The sequence below is a fragment of the Sarcophilus harrisii genome, chromosome 1, assembly GCF_902635505.1.
Source record: "Sarcophilus harrisii chromosome 1, mSarHar1.11, whole genome shotgun sequence".
NCBI lineage: Eukaryota > Metazoa > Chordata > Mammalia > Dasyuromorphia > Dasyuridae > Sarcophilus > Sarcophilus harrisii.
The window spans coordinates 678,277,241-678,294,521 of NC_045426.1; the positions used below are offsets into that span (position 1 = coordinate 678,277,241).

Genomic DNA, 17,281 nt, shown 5'->3' on the forward strand with positions numbered 1-17,281 from the left:
TACCAACTCCAGTAGTTGTTTTCAAGAATAGGTCCAGAGACAAACAGGATCATACATCCAAGACCTCAGGGGTCATAGTTTAACCTCTTCCCCTCAAAGGGCAGCTAGGTGGCTCAAAAAATAGAGTACTGGGTCTGGAGTCAGAAAGACCTAATTTTGTGAGTTCAAATATAGCTCCAGGTACTAAATAGCTGTGACCTGGACCAGTCATTGTTTGCCTCGGTTTCCTCATCTGTAAAATGAGCTGGAGAAGGAAAGAACAAACCACTCCTGTATCTCTGCCAAGAAAATTTCAAAATGGGATCACAAAGATTGGACATGATTAAACAACAGAACTTTTGTGAGACTCTAAGTGGAAGAGAAAGAGTTTTCAATAATCCTGTGAAGTAAGTAGAGTTATTAACCCCCCAATTTACAATTCAGGAAAACTGAGGTGTTTAGGTTAGTGACAGTAAGTGTCAAGGGTAAGACTTGAATCCTGCTGCTCAAACTCTAGAGCCTACACTCTTTCCACTGTACTGCCATCCAAGGACCACCGCCAGCTAAGGGCTGAGAAGCTCATTGCTGGATTGATTGAAAGGTGAAGGATTTTTTTTTCATCCTTTAGAAACTCCCAAATACCATTTACAAAGTCAGAGAGGGTCTGTGATCTTCATCAATGGAGAGAAAACCTGCATCGATGAAAGCAGAGATCCATGAAGAACTGATGTATTGATTAAGAGGATTAAAAGGCAGCATCTGTATGCTTGTTTTTACCATGAGAAAAAATCAGTGTGTGTTTCAGCTTTTAATAGCATTTTACATTACTGCTCAACAAAGCTATAACAAGCACTTTAGGCACCCCGCATGAACTTCCCCAGAATGTCCCTGGAGCAAACAGAATGAAACCTAGCCTCCAATCAACTTTAAAAGAAAAATTCCTTTGAAAGAGGAGGGATACAACCTTCTTGCTAAGTAGTCACTGATCTTGGTTTTGTTTCTAGGTGGATCATTAATTTACCTGGAAGGAACCTCAAAGGCCATTTAGTTCAGCTTGCTCCTTTTACACATGAAATTGAGATTGACTGGGTGACTTAGGGCCATAGGATCACATATCTAGAAAAAGAAACCATCCAGTCTAGCTCTCTCATTTGACATATGAGGGAACTAGAAAGTTAAATAATGTGCCCTGGATCACATGAATGGTCAGTGATAAGGATGAAGATGATGAAGGAGTATAAATGTTACTTGAGACTTCTAAATTTCAATGTCCTAGGGCATGGTATTAGTTACAGCCCTCTTGTCAAGTGAATAAGTCAACAAACATGTATTATTATTTATCAGATATTATTCTAAATGTTGGGGATACTTAGCAAAGGAAAACCAGTAAATAAAAACTCGGCTCTCAAGAAGCTCAAAATTTAATGGGAAGATAAAACATCCAAACAAATATGTACAAACAAGATATCTAGATATATCCATCCATCTGTCTATCTGTTATCTATCTACTTCACATACATATATCCAGTTCATCATATAAATATATAAGCAGTATATACTGTTTATATTTACAGTATATTTAGTATATATATTGTGTGTATATATATATATATATATATACATATTTAGTATATGTGATGAATTGGATATTATCAACAGAGGGATATATAAATGGTTATAAATCTATCTATCTACACACATATATCCAATTTATCATATAAATATGGAAGCAGCATATACTGTTTATAGTATTTTTAATATATATGATGAATTGAATATAAACAGAGGGATATATAAATGGGTATATAAATGAGCAGAAATCTATCCATCTACCTATATACATCCAATTTATCAAATAAATATATAACCAGTATATATTGTTTGTATTTATAGTATTATTTAGTATATAAGATGAATTGGATATAATCAACAGAGGTATATATAAATGCATATATTTATATGTGAATATAAATATATATGTGTATAAGAATATATATATATACAAAGTATATATAGTCTATATATAATAAATTAAAAATACTCAACAGAGGGATATATAAATATATATAGAATATACATATATAATATACATGAAGTATATACATGTAAACAGCATGTATAATAAATTATAATAACAATATTTACACAGTATATGTGTATGAGTTGGAAATAATCAACAGAAAGATATAAACAGTATATGTAAAATGCATATATAATATATATATACAAAGTATATGTGCAGCATATATATATATGATATATATATATGATAAATTGGAAGTGATCAACAATATATACACAGTATATTGTATATAATACATATCATAAATTGAAAATAATCAACTGAGGGATATATACAGTTTACAGTGTAGATACATATAGTATTACATATAAATTGTATGTGCAATGTAATGAACAAAGGGGTATATATATGTATACAGTAGATTCATATACAATATATATACACACTATCTCTCTCTATATATATATGATAAATTGGAAATAATCAACAAAGGATATATGCACATATACAACATATGTAATATATGAAATTTATAATAGATTAGAAGTAATCAACACGAGATATACAGCATATACACATATGTTTATATATTTACATAGGCAGCACATACACACACATATATCTGTAAAGAGAAAGAGCATGTGTAATGTTTATATTACATATAAAACTACAACTTCTACAAAAAGGCTTTTTGTGCAAGGTTTTGAAGGAAGCAAAAGGCAGAAATGAGGAGGGAGAAAATTCCAGGCATTGAGACAGACAGAGTCAGGAGAGGGGGTCTGGTGCCACTGGATGGCAGAGTAGGTGGGAGAAAGTATGAAGGCTGCAAAGTCTATTCAAACAACAGTATATTATCTAACTGTGTGCTCTTCCAAAGAACTCAAGGTTTGTATATCCTTTGGGGCCATTTTCAGAAATAATGTCATCCTGGTTCTCAGCCTTCCTGATGTGTTTCTGGCTGATGAATCAAAACAAACTGCATCAAGATAAGGTAGAACTCCAGTTACGTTTTTTGCATGGTAATGGGTTTTTTTGTCTTCAACAGGAGAATTATTAGATGGACAGAGAGGGCTGGTCCCTTCCAACTTTGTGGATTTTGTCCAGGATAATGAATCCCGTTTGTCCAACACACTGGGGAGTGAACAAGATCAGAATTTTATCAACCATTCTGGTGTGGGCTTGGAAGGAGAAAGCATCCTCGATCTGAATTCACCTACCCAGGGGGACTCCAGCATCCTCAACAATGGGGCCGGGACGCTGGACGTGAACATCGACGAGATCGGAGAAGACATTGTGCCTTACCCTAGACGAATCACCCTTATCAAACAACTAGCCAAAAGTGTTATTGTGGGCTGGGACCCCCCGGCTGTGCCGCCAGGATGGGGGACAGTGATCAGCTACAATGTCCTTGTTGACAACGAGACCCGCATGAATCTCACCCTGGGGAGCAGAACTAAAGCCCTGATAGAAAAGCTGAACATTGCAGCCTGCACGTACCGGATCTCCGTGCAGAGCATCACGAGCCGGGGAAGCTCGGATGAGCTCCAGTGCACCTTGCTGGTGGGCAAGGATGTCATTGTAGCCCCTTCCCACTTACGGGTAGACCACATCACTCAGATCTCAGCTGAGCTCTCCTGGCTCCCGACCAACAGCAATTACAGCCACGTTATCTTTCTCAATGAGGAGGAGTTTGATATCGTCAAGGCCGCAAGGTATAAGTATCAGTTTTTTAACCTGAAGCCCAATATGGCTTACAAAGTGAAGGTTTTGGCGAAACCCCACCAGATGCCGTGGCAGCTTCCTCTGGAGCAGAGAGAAAAGAAGGAGGCCTTTGTGGAGTTTTCTACTCTGCCAGCAGGTTGGTCCTATTATGTCCCTTGTATTTAATTCAGTGAGACTGTATTAAAAGGCTGCTAGATAGAAGGCACCACGCTAGGCCCTGAGGATACACGGAAAACAGTCTCCCACTTCATCCAGGGCTAGTAATCCTGATCTCTATCTGGCCACTGGCCCCCAAACTGGGAAAAAAGTGAGGCTGGTGACCTTGCCTAACCTTCCCTCACTTAAATCCACTTGTGTGTCATGGCATCCCCCCATGTCATGGTTGTCTTGAAGAATGAAGGACAAACAACAATATAGTTAGTAATTAATGAATAAAAACATGAACACTAATGCTGTACTCCCTGCTTTAAGTTCATCCACCAGAAACAATTTTATTTTATTTTACAGAAATTATTTTATTAATATTGTACTAATTTCAATTTACAGTATAGTATATTTTTATTTTATGAATTTTATTAATATGGAAATTATTAATAATTTTATTAAAATGGAAATTTCTAGTTTAGACAGAAAAATATCCAAACTGGAATAGTACTCTGTGTCTGTCAATGCAGCTTTCTGTCCCAATACATAATTTTAATAACTATTATCAGAATCCTGAACAAAGCAAAGATCTCAATACATAAAAATATAGCTAGGATGTATAATCCATAATTGTTATGTAACTAAGTCATCATTCCATTCATTCTCTTCCCTGGTGGGAACAATGGGATATCAAGATGGAGATTCTTTTCTGAATAGGAGGCATGAGGCTATCTCCTTATAATATCTTCTTCTTCATCTCCTTTTTCTTCTCTCTCTTTCTCTCTTCCTCCTCCTCCTTTTTCTTCTCTCTCTTTCTCTTTCTCTGTCTGTCTCTGTCTCCTCTTCCTCTTTCCTCCTCCCTTCTTTTCTATTTCTCTGTCTCTGTTTCTCTCCTTTCTTCCTTCCTTCTTTTCTCTCCCCCCTTCTCTTCACTTCCCTCTCAGTTGTTTTCACATCATCATAAAACCTTTATCCTTCAAGCTTATGACTGTCCATGTTTGTTACCCAACTTGCCCCTTGTATTCATACAATTCATTTCTCACATATTCTAAGGAATAAAATACAGATTTCATCTCTCCCTCTCTCCCATTTATATAGTGGAAAAGATCCTAAATCTGGAAGCAGAGCACCTGCTCCACCCCCCTTGTTTTCAAATCAGAAAGCCCCACCAAAACCCCCAAAGGATTTAGAACTAGAAGGATTTTAGGTCATTTAATCTAATTTTCTCTTTTTCCACATGAGAAAACTGGGATCAAGAGAAGTGAAATGACTTGGTTAGTAAGAAGTACAGCTGAGCTTAGAACTTGGGTGAACCCATTCAAAACAAAATGCTCTTCTCAATACCCATCAACAACCATGATGAGTTTAAGATCTTTGACCATAAAAATGACTAGAGCCTCTGGGACCTGCAACATTCTGTTACTACTTATAAGAGAGACAAATTAGTTATAGGGATGAATTGGTCATGAAAGAGTCTATGGTATTTGCAAAGGATTGTGAAAAATAAAGCAAAGGGTTCCCTTAGATACTAGAAAAACAAGACAGCAGAGCATGTATTTTGTTCTCCTGTATAAGATAATGAGCAGAGAAAAGGCACTCAGTTCCTATCATCATCATCATCATCATCATCATCATCATCATCATCACATTTAAATCCATTGGAAGTACAGGCAGCTCTGTGAGCAAGCTCATTAGTAACTCAGCCTGCCTGCATCCTTTTGCAGAGAGATACAGGTCAAGGAAAACAGTATGGGGTCACCACTTTAGAGGGAAAAAGAGCCATGCTGAATAAAGGGTCGATTTGGTTCTATTTTACATGCATTAGGGGAAAGCAGCCAAGTTGAATTGAAGCTAGAATTGGTTCTACTTCATGTGCATTAGGGAAGCTTTTTCCTCAGGAATCACAAGTCAGAGTTAAAAGAATGATTTGCCATTCCCTCACCCCCTGCCCTACACAAAATATATCTTGTCTCCATAGGAGAATGGGAAAAATTGAGCTCTAGAAGTCCTGAGTTTGGAACCCAATTCTGCATTTCATTTGCTGCATGACCTTATATAAACCTTTCTGCACCTCAGTTTCCTTACCTGATCAAAGAAGGCACTGGCTTTGATCCAGCTCTAAAATTCCTGAACCTTTTGAAAGAGATTCTGAACCTTCTGTAGACAGATTTCAAAGGGTCAGTGAATCAGGATGGAAAAAAATTACTTTATTTTCAATAACCTCTAACTGAAATTTAGCATTCATGTCAATTATGAATGAAAGTGATTATCCTGAGGTTTTGTAAGTCTGCCACAAGGATCCATGCAATAAAAAAGGTTAAGAATCTTTGCTGTAAAATATATAGTGGTGATAGAAAGTTGGGGAGGGAGAGGAATTATACTCTGAAACCTTGCTGGGGATAAGAAGAAGTGAAATCATTTACTTATGTTAAGTATTTTTTTTTCTCTTTTAAGTTCATTCTAGACTTACTTGACAGAATAAAAGTCCAACAAGAAGGGATTGAGAGTGGGGGGCAAGAATGGGAGACAGAGAATTTTCAAAAGGCAGCTTTTGTATATCATCTCTCTAATTCCTTTTACCAAACATTTCATGTCTGTTTTCTCATTCCCACACTGCTCATGACTCCCGCTTAACACCTAATTCTAAAATCAATGGCTGCTGTTGTTCAGTATCTTTTTCTCATGCTTGACTCTGCATGACCCCATTTGGGATTTCCTTAGCAAAGATGCTTGAGTGATTTGCCATTTTCTTTTCCAGCTCATTTTACAGATGAGGAAAGTGAGGCAGACAGGGTGAAGCAGCAGTTTGTCTAGGGCCTCACAGATAAGAGTCTGAGGCTAGATTGGTTTCAGATGCAGCATTCTATCTCCTGTGCCACCTAACTGTTAAAATCAATATTTAATAAATAAACTCCAAGAGGGTCTGCATCTGTACTTTGTTTGTAGTACAATGCTTTTTTTTTGCTACAAGTCACTGACAATTTCAATCAATAAAACATTTAGATAGAATGTAAACTCCTTGAAGGGAAAAACATTTAATTTTTATCTTTGCATATACTTAAGTACTCCAATGAATGCATATTCTCTTTGATGTAAAATTTCCCTTCAAAGGTAGAGATCAAAACCCCTTGACACCTGCCCATTCTGTAAAATTTCTCATAAATTTTATCATAAGGCATTCCCTGGGCATTCTGGGAATTTGCCTCAGGTTCTGCTAACATTTAGAGACTACCAAAGGCAGTTATATCTTCCATCAATCAATCCACAAACATTAGGTGCTTAATATGTGTTAAGTCCTTACTATGTCTGGAATAGTACTAATTAATACTAAGTTCTGGGGATACAGAGAAAAACCAAAATCATCCCTCCTTGCTCTCAGGAAGTTTATAGTCTAATTCCGGAAACTGCATATATGTAAGGATGTTTGCGACCTTTTGACTTTGGGCATTTTCATTTTACAAACAAGGAAACTGAATCTGAGAGATTAACTGAATTCTTCAGTGTTTCACAAGCTCATAAAGTGTCCAAGGTATGACTTAAATTCATGTCTTCCTTATTCTACCATTAAATCATCTAGCTGTCTATGATGATGTGAGTCAAGAGAGGGAAGGAGGAGGAGTAGAATGAGGGAAGAGTGATCTGATTTGGCTGAAATATTGATTAAGTGAAGGAACATAGTACAAGTTATGACTGGACAGTTCCAGTGATTTGGAACTGGATTATGACGAGCCTTGAATACAAGAGTTGGAAGTTATGTTATTCTGTAAACAATGGGGAACCCCCAAAATTTCTGAGTAGAGAAAACATATGCTCAATGAGGTACATTAAGGTGATGGCGCAAGCAAGAGGAGTGAAGGATGGTTTTGAAGGGGGATAGGTACTATTTGCTGATCTGAGCTGGAATAGGTTTAGAACCAATCCACCTTAAGTCTGGCATCAGTATGGTGAACTTTGGAAATAGAGGAAGACCAGAATGCCCAACCCCAGGTCACATTAGGCAATGTTGCAATAAAACTTCTGGTATGATTACTATTGAGATTGGGCTCATTATCATCACATTTGATTGAGACAGAGAGACCCAATCTCTTGCCACAAAGATTAGAGAGGGTTGGAGGTGATATACTGAAAGTCAAACAATCAGTTAAGAGAATTCAGAAAAGAAGGAAAGAATGAAAGAAGGGAGGGAGGGAGGAAAAAAGGGAAGGGAAAAAAGGGAAGGGAAGGGGGGAGAAAAGGAAGGAGGAAATAAATAAGGAAAGAAGAAAAGGAAAAATAAGAAAGGAAAAAGAAAATAAGAAAGAAAAAGTGAGCTTCAGTTTGAATTCAGACAATATCAGTTCTTTCTCTGGAGGAGGAGAACATGTTTCCTCATTAGCTCTTTGGGATTGTCTTAGATCATTTTTTTGCTGAGAATAGCTATAATTCTTCATTGTACAATATTGTTACTGTGTGAAATGTTCTCCTGGTTCTGTTCACTTCACTTTGCATCAGTTCCTGTAAATCCTGTTAAGGTTTTTCTGAAATCATCATGTTTGTCATTTCTGATGGCACAATAATATTCCATCACAATCATATACCACAGCTTGTTCAGACATTTCTCAATTGATGGACATCCCCTTGATTTCCAATTCTTAGCCAACACACACACACACTGCTATAAATGTTTTTGTACAAATAGGTCATTTTCCCTTTTTAAAAATGAGTTATTATTTGTAAAGCATTTTGCAAAACTTTAAAGCACTAAATATAAATGTTACCTATTATTGGATGAAGCTAAGTGGTAAACTTTGGGAAATAGAAAAACAGTGACGCTATGAACAGGAGCAGAGAGATAAGAGGAGAGCTTAGGAAGTGGTGAGTAGAAAATCCAAGATTCTTTAACCAGAGACTGGCATGGTCAGGCATGTGTTTTAGGAGGATTATTTTGGCAGCTGTACAGAACATGGATTAGGCAGGGAAGAAACTTAAGGCAGGGAGAACAGTTAGGAAGCTATTATCGTATTCTAGGTGAGAGATTTAGATAAGGGCCTGAAAAAGAGGTCACCATGGGAGTGGATAGAAAGGAACAGATATAAAAGATATTATAGAAGTAGAATTAACAAATTTGGGCAGTTGATTTGTGAGTTGTGCAGTGGATAAGAGCAAAGAAAGAGCTTTAGAATCTATGTAAAGGAGGATGGAGATTTCCTTTAAAATAACTAGGCAAATTTGGAGGAGGGCAATGTAGGGGGTGAGAGATTAAATTGATCCTGTATTATTTTCTTATTAATATCATTTATAATTTATTGCTTTTGCCCTATAACTGCTTACATCATGGTTCTTTGTCTCTTAATTTAGTTCAGAAATTCAACTGGTCCATAATGGGTTAAGTTTAAAAATCCAGCTTTCTTGCTAATCACGGATCTATTCTTGCCTCAAGGAATTTAGCTGACACTGGGGGATGACTGTGAACATAAGGGAGTCAGATCTAATATTTTTGCACCACCAAGCTATCTTTCAAGGATGTCTAGTTTGTATCCAAAAGATCTGCTCTTTATCTCTAAACCTTGCAGCTGCATTCAACTAGCAAACATTTCTTACTTTCAAAAGAAAAGAGGGGAGAAGTCATCGCGAGCTCCAATCATATTGTCTTCAATCCCATGATGTCACTTACCCTGTTCTATTATTTATTCTGTACTCCTCAGAACCTATAAACGGGGTTTTTCTTGGGGTCCTTACCATTGAGCCATTTGTTGACATATAGATATATCACTATTAATAAATATTATCTTGCATAAAAATTACCTCAATTTATCTTTTTGTTAAATTTTCCTCACAAACAAGGGTGATAATAAGTGTGATTTTAGACATGTTAAGTTTGAGATGCTTTTCGAGCTTTTGAGTGGAGATCATAATAGTAAAAATTAGTCATAAAACATGGCGCTTTAAGGTTTGAAAAGTTCTTTACATGTGTTATCTCATGTGATATAAATGCTAGCTATAATAATGATAGTGATTATCATTTGATCCTCACAACTACTCTTGAGGTGCTATTTTTATCTCCATTTTGCTGTTGAGGAGAAACTGAGGTTGAGAAAAGACTTCACTAGGGATCACACAGACAGTAAGTGATGGAGACAGAATCCAACTTTCCAACTCTAAATCTAGTTCTTTAGCTGGTGCTTTGAAGAGGGATGAAGACTAAAATACAGATTTGAGAGTCATTAGCATAGAGATGATAATTAAACTCTTGAAGTTCTTGAGATCACTGAGAGAGAATATAAATGGAGGAGAAGGGAGGTGCTATTATTTTCCTTTTTTATAGATGAGGAAACTGAGTTGAATTAGTAAGTGCCTGAGACCATATCTTCTTAACTTCAGGTCCAGAATTTTATTTATTGAATTTCTTACCTGTGAATGAGAGAAGAGTTAAAGGATTATGGCTTGAAGGAAATATTGAAGAGAGCTGTATGTATTTGTAGGTAGCAGTGAAAAGAGCCAGACAGTTAAGGAGACATTGAAAAGTAAAAGTAAAAGGGGTAATAATGATTGAAGAAGCAAATAAGAAAGGATAAAAGGTACAAATAGGTCACCTGCCTTCCCTGGGCCTCAGTTTCCTCAGTTGTAAAAAAAGAAGGGATTACACTAAATATCCTCTAATATCCCTTCTAACTTCAGAGTTAGTATGTGTGTGGTTTTTGATGTAGAACAGTTTGACTTTTGCTTGCTTGCTTAGAGACAGAGCTCTGGATTGTCAGAGAAATCTAGTTTGAGTCTCTGCTGTGCTACAGGACACTTGCAAGATCTAGAGTAAATCATTTAATATCTCTGTTTGAAAATCTGTAAAAAGAAGGAATTGGATTCAACTGCCAATAAGAACCACTAGTGGCAAGACTCTGGGAGGAGAGAATACATGCTGATTGAGAGAGATTTTGAGGGATAGGCTAGGACATTCATGAGGGATACCTCCATTTTTTTCTGAATAAAATGAAAGCTGAGGTCTTCTGTTCAGAGGAAAAGAAAAAGAGCATTTTGGGGACTTGAGAAAGAAGTTGTTTATAAGCTCCTTGATGACAGGAGTTATTTTTTCATCTTTGCCTTTGTACTCTCAGCACCTGGGACAGGGCATGGGAATTTGTACTTGAAGAATTGGGGGTTTATTCCATTTCTCTCCCCATTGATCCTTTCATGTTGTTTAACCAATCAGTTGTGCCTAGTTATGACCCCATTTGGGGTTTTCTTGGCAAAGATAACTGGAGTGGTTTATCGGCTCATTTTACAGATGAAGAAACTGAGGCAGACAGCCAAACTGATTTGTCCACTGTCACACAGTTTGGGACTTAATTTGAACTCAGTTATTTCTGATTCTAGGTTCAACATTCTTTTCACCGCTACCTAGCTGCTAGTGATCCTTCTTCCTCTTCTTTGTCTTTTCTTCTCTTTTCTTTTCCTTTTTTTTCTTTTTTTGGCTGTGAGATAGAGTTATCATCTTCATAAGTCTTTTTCTGCAAAGGACACTTTGCGGATTGATTGTTACTGTTCCAGGTTGGCAATAACTTATCACCCATGCTAATGAAGCATTACTAAATGAGTTGTCTTCAATTCAGCCTCCATAAAATGAATGTGTAATTTGAACTTGTCATTCAAGGATGAGATTTTTTTCTTTTCACCGGTAGCAAGAGTAGTGAAGCACTTCCTGAAAAATAACCATTCAGCAGCTGTCAGACCAGTGAAGCAGCCTCTGACCCATTTTGCCACTGATAATACTAGAAAAGATGCTTTCCTTCTTTCAGATGGGGGATAAGTCTGCCTATAAAAGGAGAGTCTGCCTATAAAAGTTGGATTAAATAGCTTCTGAGACTCCTTCCACCACAAAGTCCATGATGCTTGGATTTGAGGCACTAGCTGTACTGGATAGCATTGTCTCTCCAGCAGAATGTACATTCCTTGAAAGCAGAAACTAATTTCATTTTTGTCTTTTTTTCCATAGGTTCATAGATTTAAAATTGGAAGGGATCTTTTAATGCCCTCATTTTACAGAGGGGAGAGCTAAGTCCCAGGAAAGTTGACTTCCCCAAAAATCTCACAGGTAGTGGGTGGTAGAGTTAATAGTTGAATCTATCCAAAGTCCAAATCAACTGCTTCTTCCATGATACATCTATTACTTTTGGTATTATTAACTTGAATCAGTCTTCAGTATGTCTGGTCCTTTTAATAATCTACCATTTAATATATATATATATATATATATATGTGTATACATACATATATATATATATATATATATATATATATAGTACTGTAACTGTCCCCTATGCTTAAAATACATTCCCTTTTCATTTCTACTTTTCTTCAAACCTCAGCAAAAAATTTTTATACCTTCTATATAAATAGAAATATAGAAGGTATATATACTTTCTGTAATAAGCCTTCCCCAATCCCTCTTAATATTAATGCCTTCCCTCTAAGACTACCTCCAATTTACCATATATATGTATAGATGTATGTATATATGTAAACATACATATATATTTTATCTGTATATTATTTCCCCTTGGGACTGTGGGTTTCTTTTTTTTATTATAGCTTTTTATTTACAAGATATATGCATGGGTAATTTTTCATCACTGACCCTTGCAAACCTTCTTTTCCAACTTTTCCCCTTCTTCCCTCTACCCCCTCCCCCAGATGGCAGGTAGACCAATACATGTTAAATATGTTAAAGTATATATTAAATACAATATATGTATACAGCTATTTTGCTGTACAAAAAGAATCAGACTTTGAAATCATGTAAAATAAACCTGTGAAGGAAATAAAAAATGGGAACAGACAAAAACAGAGGGATTGAAAATGCTATGTAGTGGTTCACACTCATTTCCCAGAGTTCTTTCACTGGATATAGCTGGTTCTATTCATTATTGAACAAATGGAACTGATTTGGTTCATCTCATTGTTGAAGAGAGCCACATCCATCAGAAATGATCATCATATAGTATTGTTGTTGAAGCATATAATGATCTCCTGATCCTGCTCATTTCATTCAGCATCAGTTCATGTAAGTCTCTCCAGGCCTTTCTGAAATCATCCTGCTGGTCATTTCTTACAGAACAATAATATTCCATAACATTCATATGCCACAATTTATTCAGCCATTCTCCAACTGATGGGCATCCACTCAGTTTCCAGTTCCTGGCCATTACAAAGAGGGCTGCCACAAACATTTTTGCACATACATCTTTCTCTTCTTTAAGATCTCTTTGGGATATAAGCCCAGTGGGACAGTGGGTTTCTTGAAGACAGACAACTGCTATTTGCTTTTGTTTATATTCCAAAGGGCTTAACATAGTGTTTAGCACATAGTAGGTGCTTAATAAATTCTTGTTAACAAATTGAATGGCTTTCCAGTGCTTTGTACAGTGCTGGTTGGGCTCATAAAAGATGCTTAAGATTGTTGATTGGGATGGGATGGAAAGGAGTTCAAAGATCTTCAGTTTGAACCCCCTCATTTTTCAGATGAGGAAACTGGATCATAGAAAGGTATAATTACTTGCTCAAAAATCCTAAGAAAATAAGTCTCACAACCCAGATCCTTCGATTTCAAATCTGACTCTCCCTCCATCATATCATGTTGCTTAATTAACATGTTTTGCATTGGATTCAATTATGTTGCTTCTTTCAGAGGAGAAAAATGAGGCTTAAAGAAGTTTGGGGAACTTGCCCATTGACTTACAGTTAGGGAATATCAGCTAGAATTTGTACCCAGATCTCCAGGGTAAAAGTTTAAGAAGCTTTCTCCTATTCCACATTATTCTTTAAGTGAGTCTCCTCCTTTTTTTTTTTTTTTTTTTTTGGTAAAAGTTATTTGACTCAGATATGGGGGAAAGAAAAGAGTATGGAGTATTGGCTTATTTTGAAATATAATAGTCCCTTTTGCTAGATGCTGTATCAATGGATACAGCACTGAGACTGAAATTAGGAAGACCTGAATTCACAACGAGTCTCAGAAATTTACTCACCATGTGACCCCAGAAAAATCACTTAACTGCAATTTCCTTAACCTGTAAAATGGGGATAATTATAGCACTCATTTCCTAAAGTTCTTATGAGAACTAAATGGATAATAATTGTAAAGTTTGTAGCTCATAGTAACTGCTATATGAATATTATCTCTTGTTATTTATTATTGTTGTTGTTTAGGAAAACAGGATTGTGGGAAGGCTGGATTTTATTTGGCAAGAGCTTCTAAATAAGTAAATTGTGGCTTTATTTTTCAGATTCTGTGTCTTACTTGGTAGACTGATTAATTGGTCAAGTGGCTAAAATGTTGAACTCCTCTGATACTGGATGTGTGAACTTTGGCAAGTGGTTTGATCCCTATCTTCTTCATTTTCTTCATCTGTAAAATGGGGAAAACAATAGTACCTAGACTCCAGGGTTATTAGGAGGGTTTAATGCAATTACTATATTACTGTTAGTTTTGTTATTATTATTAGTTAGGTTATGGAGTGATTATGAGCTTAGAATTATGTGGTGTAATGCATTGGGCTCAGAATCAGGAAAACTCATTTTCAGGAGTTCAAATCTGACCTTGGACACCTCCCATTTGGAATCATGCAGAATCAAACAAAATGAACAACCTTAACAATATTATTTTTATCTCTTTTTTTGCTTTGGATTTTGATTACTGAATTATCCTTTCCTAGGTGTTACCTTGAAAGCCACATAACAGACTGTGAGAACCAGAATAGACAAAATAGCCAGGAAATAGGCAAATTTGCTCAAATCTCAGTTCAGTTCTTCAACACCGTTATGAAACCTTAAAAAACTCACTTAACCCCACTAGGCTTCAGTTTCCCCATATAGTAAAGAGATAGAATTGGACTGTCTTCATATTAATGAATATGATTCAACAAGCATTTGTTAAGCAAATGTGATATAGCAGGCTCTGTGCTCAGTGCTAGAGATGGAAAGATTTTCTAAATGTCATAGCCCTACCTGGTGGTAGTGAAGTGGATACATGTACATAGGTAAAAATGTGATGATAGACTGAGGGAAGAGAAAATAATGTTCAGAACTAAGGAAGATCCCACTGCCCTTAGCTATACTCTTACCACATCTGTTGTAGTATATTAAGTTCTGAGTCCCACATTTCATGAAGGACATTGAAAATTTAGAGGGCATCCAGAAGAGAACAAATCTAGATAGTCAAGGGATTCAAGATCATGACAAATAATAATCAAATGGAGGAATTTGTGTTTTGAGGATCAAATAGAATATTTTAATATTCTATTATTTTATATAATACAATATATAATATATATTTTAATAGAATCTAGTTATTATTATTATTCCTTATAAGGTTCGATTGTTTCATGCATGTCATTGTAACCTCATTTAGGTGTTTCTGGCAAAAGATACTGGAATGGTTTGTCATTTCCTTCTCTAGCTTATTTTACAGATGAGGAAACTGAGGCAAAAATTTAATTATCCCAGAGTCACACAGCTAGTAAGTTTCTGAAGCTGGATTTGAACTCATGATGAGTCTTCTTGATGGCAATATAGGACTAAGGTGGATAGAAGAAACTACTTGAAATAATTGACTGGGGTTGACATGTTCAGATCTGTGATTTAGAAAAATTGCTTTGGCAGCTAAATGGAGAAGAAATTGGAGTGGGGAGAAGTTTGAGGTAGGAAGATCCACCAAATGGCTATTGCAAAATCCAGGCATGAGGCGATAAGTCCTGTATCAGACTGTGTGAATAGATAAAAGGGGAGGCTTGTATAAGAGATACAATAGAGATAGAAATAAGCAAGATTTGGCAATGTATTTGTATGTATGGTATGGGAAAAAGGACATCGATTCTGGATTTGTAGCATCTGGTTAAAATCCTGCCTCTGATGCTTCCTGCCTGTGTTCCTCTTGAGCAAATGATTTCTCTTTGGACCTCAGTTTCCTTCCCTGTAAAAGCTAAATGATGATATTTGTCCCTCCTACTTTACGGGATGAACAACTGATGCTAATAGTGTGAGTAGCTGAGCCAATGAATTTTATCTCACACAGTACAGTAGAGAGCCCTGTCAGAAAACCAGGTATGGAATCCCAACTACCTATATAAAGTTGAGCTAATCACTAAACCTTGGTCAACCTCAGTCTCTAAAAAGGGAATAACCATCCCTTTCCACCTAATTCTACTATAAAATGCTAAAGATACAGGTATATTAACAGTATGTTAACAAAAAGTCCATTCATTGACATGCTTTCATTCATAATGCCTAATATTATCTATTCTCAACATCTGGCTTTCTTCAAAATTCAGTTCAAGCTCCATTTTCTATAGGAGGCTCCCTTAAAGCCCCAAACTGCCAGTGCCTCTCCCTCTCTCAGATTACCATTTATCTACTCTGTCTCTTGAATTCACCTATTTATGCTTAAAGTATAAGCTCCTTGAAGACAAGGGCTATTTTTGTTTTGATTTTTTCTTTGTATCCTAAACTCTTGGTACACTGCCTGGAACAAAGTGAACTTTAAATATTATTTCATCTAAAATTTTCATATAGCAAACTTTGTATTCCTTCTATGTATCTTTACCACTTTGATTTCTATTTGGTTTGGAGTCAGCATGCCTAATGCTGGGTTTGTATTATAGAATTCAATTTAATTCAACAAGCATTTAGTAGTCACCTAGCTGGGATAGTCAATGGATACTTGACTTGGAGACAGGAAGACCTGATTTTAAATTCTGTTCTAGATATTTCCTAGCTTTGTAACCTCGATTAAGTCATTTAATCTCAGTCAGTCTCAGTTCTTCATCTGTAAAAATGTAATAGCATCTACCTAACAGGGTTGTCATGAGGCCCAAAATGAGATAACATATATAAAGTGCTTTGCAAATCTTAATTTTTTCCATAAATTCTAGCTAGTCACTTATGTGAGTACTCACAAAGCTCACCATGCTAGCCCAGCAGGTTTGGTGGAATCATCCCAGAGATCACAAACTCACCAAAAACCTCACCATCACCACCACCACCAACCCACAAATGATCTTTGATGGGTAAGGTGCCCTCCCCAGTAATAAGCAGCTGTTTCTCAGGCAGTTTCCGCATCTGTACCATAGTTGAAATGCTCCAAACAAAGGCATTTATCTATCTCAGGGCAGCTCTAGGGACAGATAATAAGTATTTGTTTATCTGCCTTTGGCAAACACAAAGCAATTATGATGCCTCATATCTCCATACACTTGTCCCTCTGTTGGGAACCATGCCATGCAAAATTGTTATTTAAAATAAAGATAGGGAGAAAAGTTCTTCCCAACAGAGAAGATATCCTCCAAGGATCAAAGAAATTCCTGACAGATATGGATTCTTGAGAAAGAAAAGAGAGCATATTTGGGCATATAATCTGATCCATGGCCTGGTTGTTCCTTATATAGG

The 17,281-nt window shown here is 36.4% G+C and overlaps 1 protein-coding gene across 9 annotated transcripts in view; it reads left to right on the forward strand.

Annotated features, from left to right (window-relative positions):
- The window catches only part of RIMBP2 (RIMS binding protein 2), a 489,205-nt gene that overhangs the window by 427,482 nt on the left and 44,442 nt on the right, over positions 1-17,281 (forward strand). For all 9 annotated transcript variants that reach the window (XM_031948402.1, XM_031948398.1, XM_031948399.1 and 6 more), the window contains exon 16: positions 3,048-3,860. In XM_031948402.1, the coding sequence (XP_031804262.1) occupies positions 3,048-3,860 (813 nt within the window). The remainder of the gene's footprint in view (positions 1-3,047; positions 3,861-17,281) is intronic.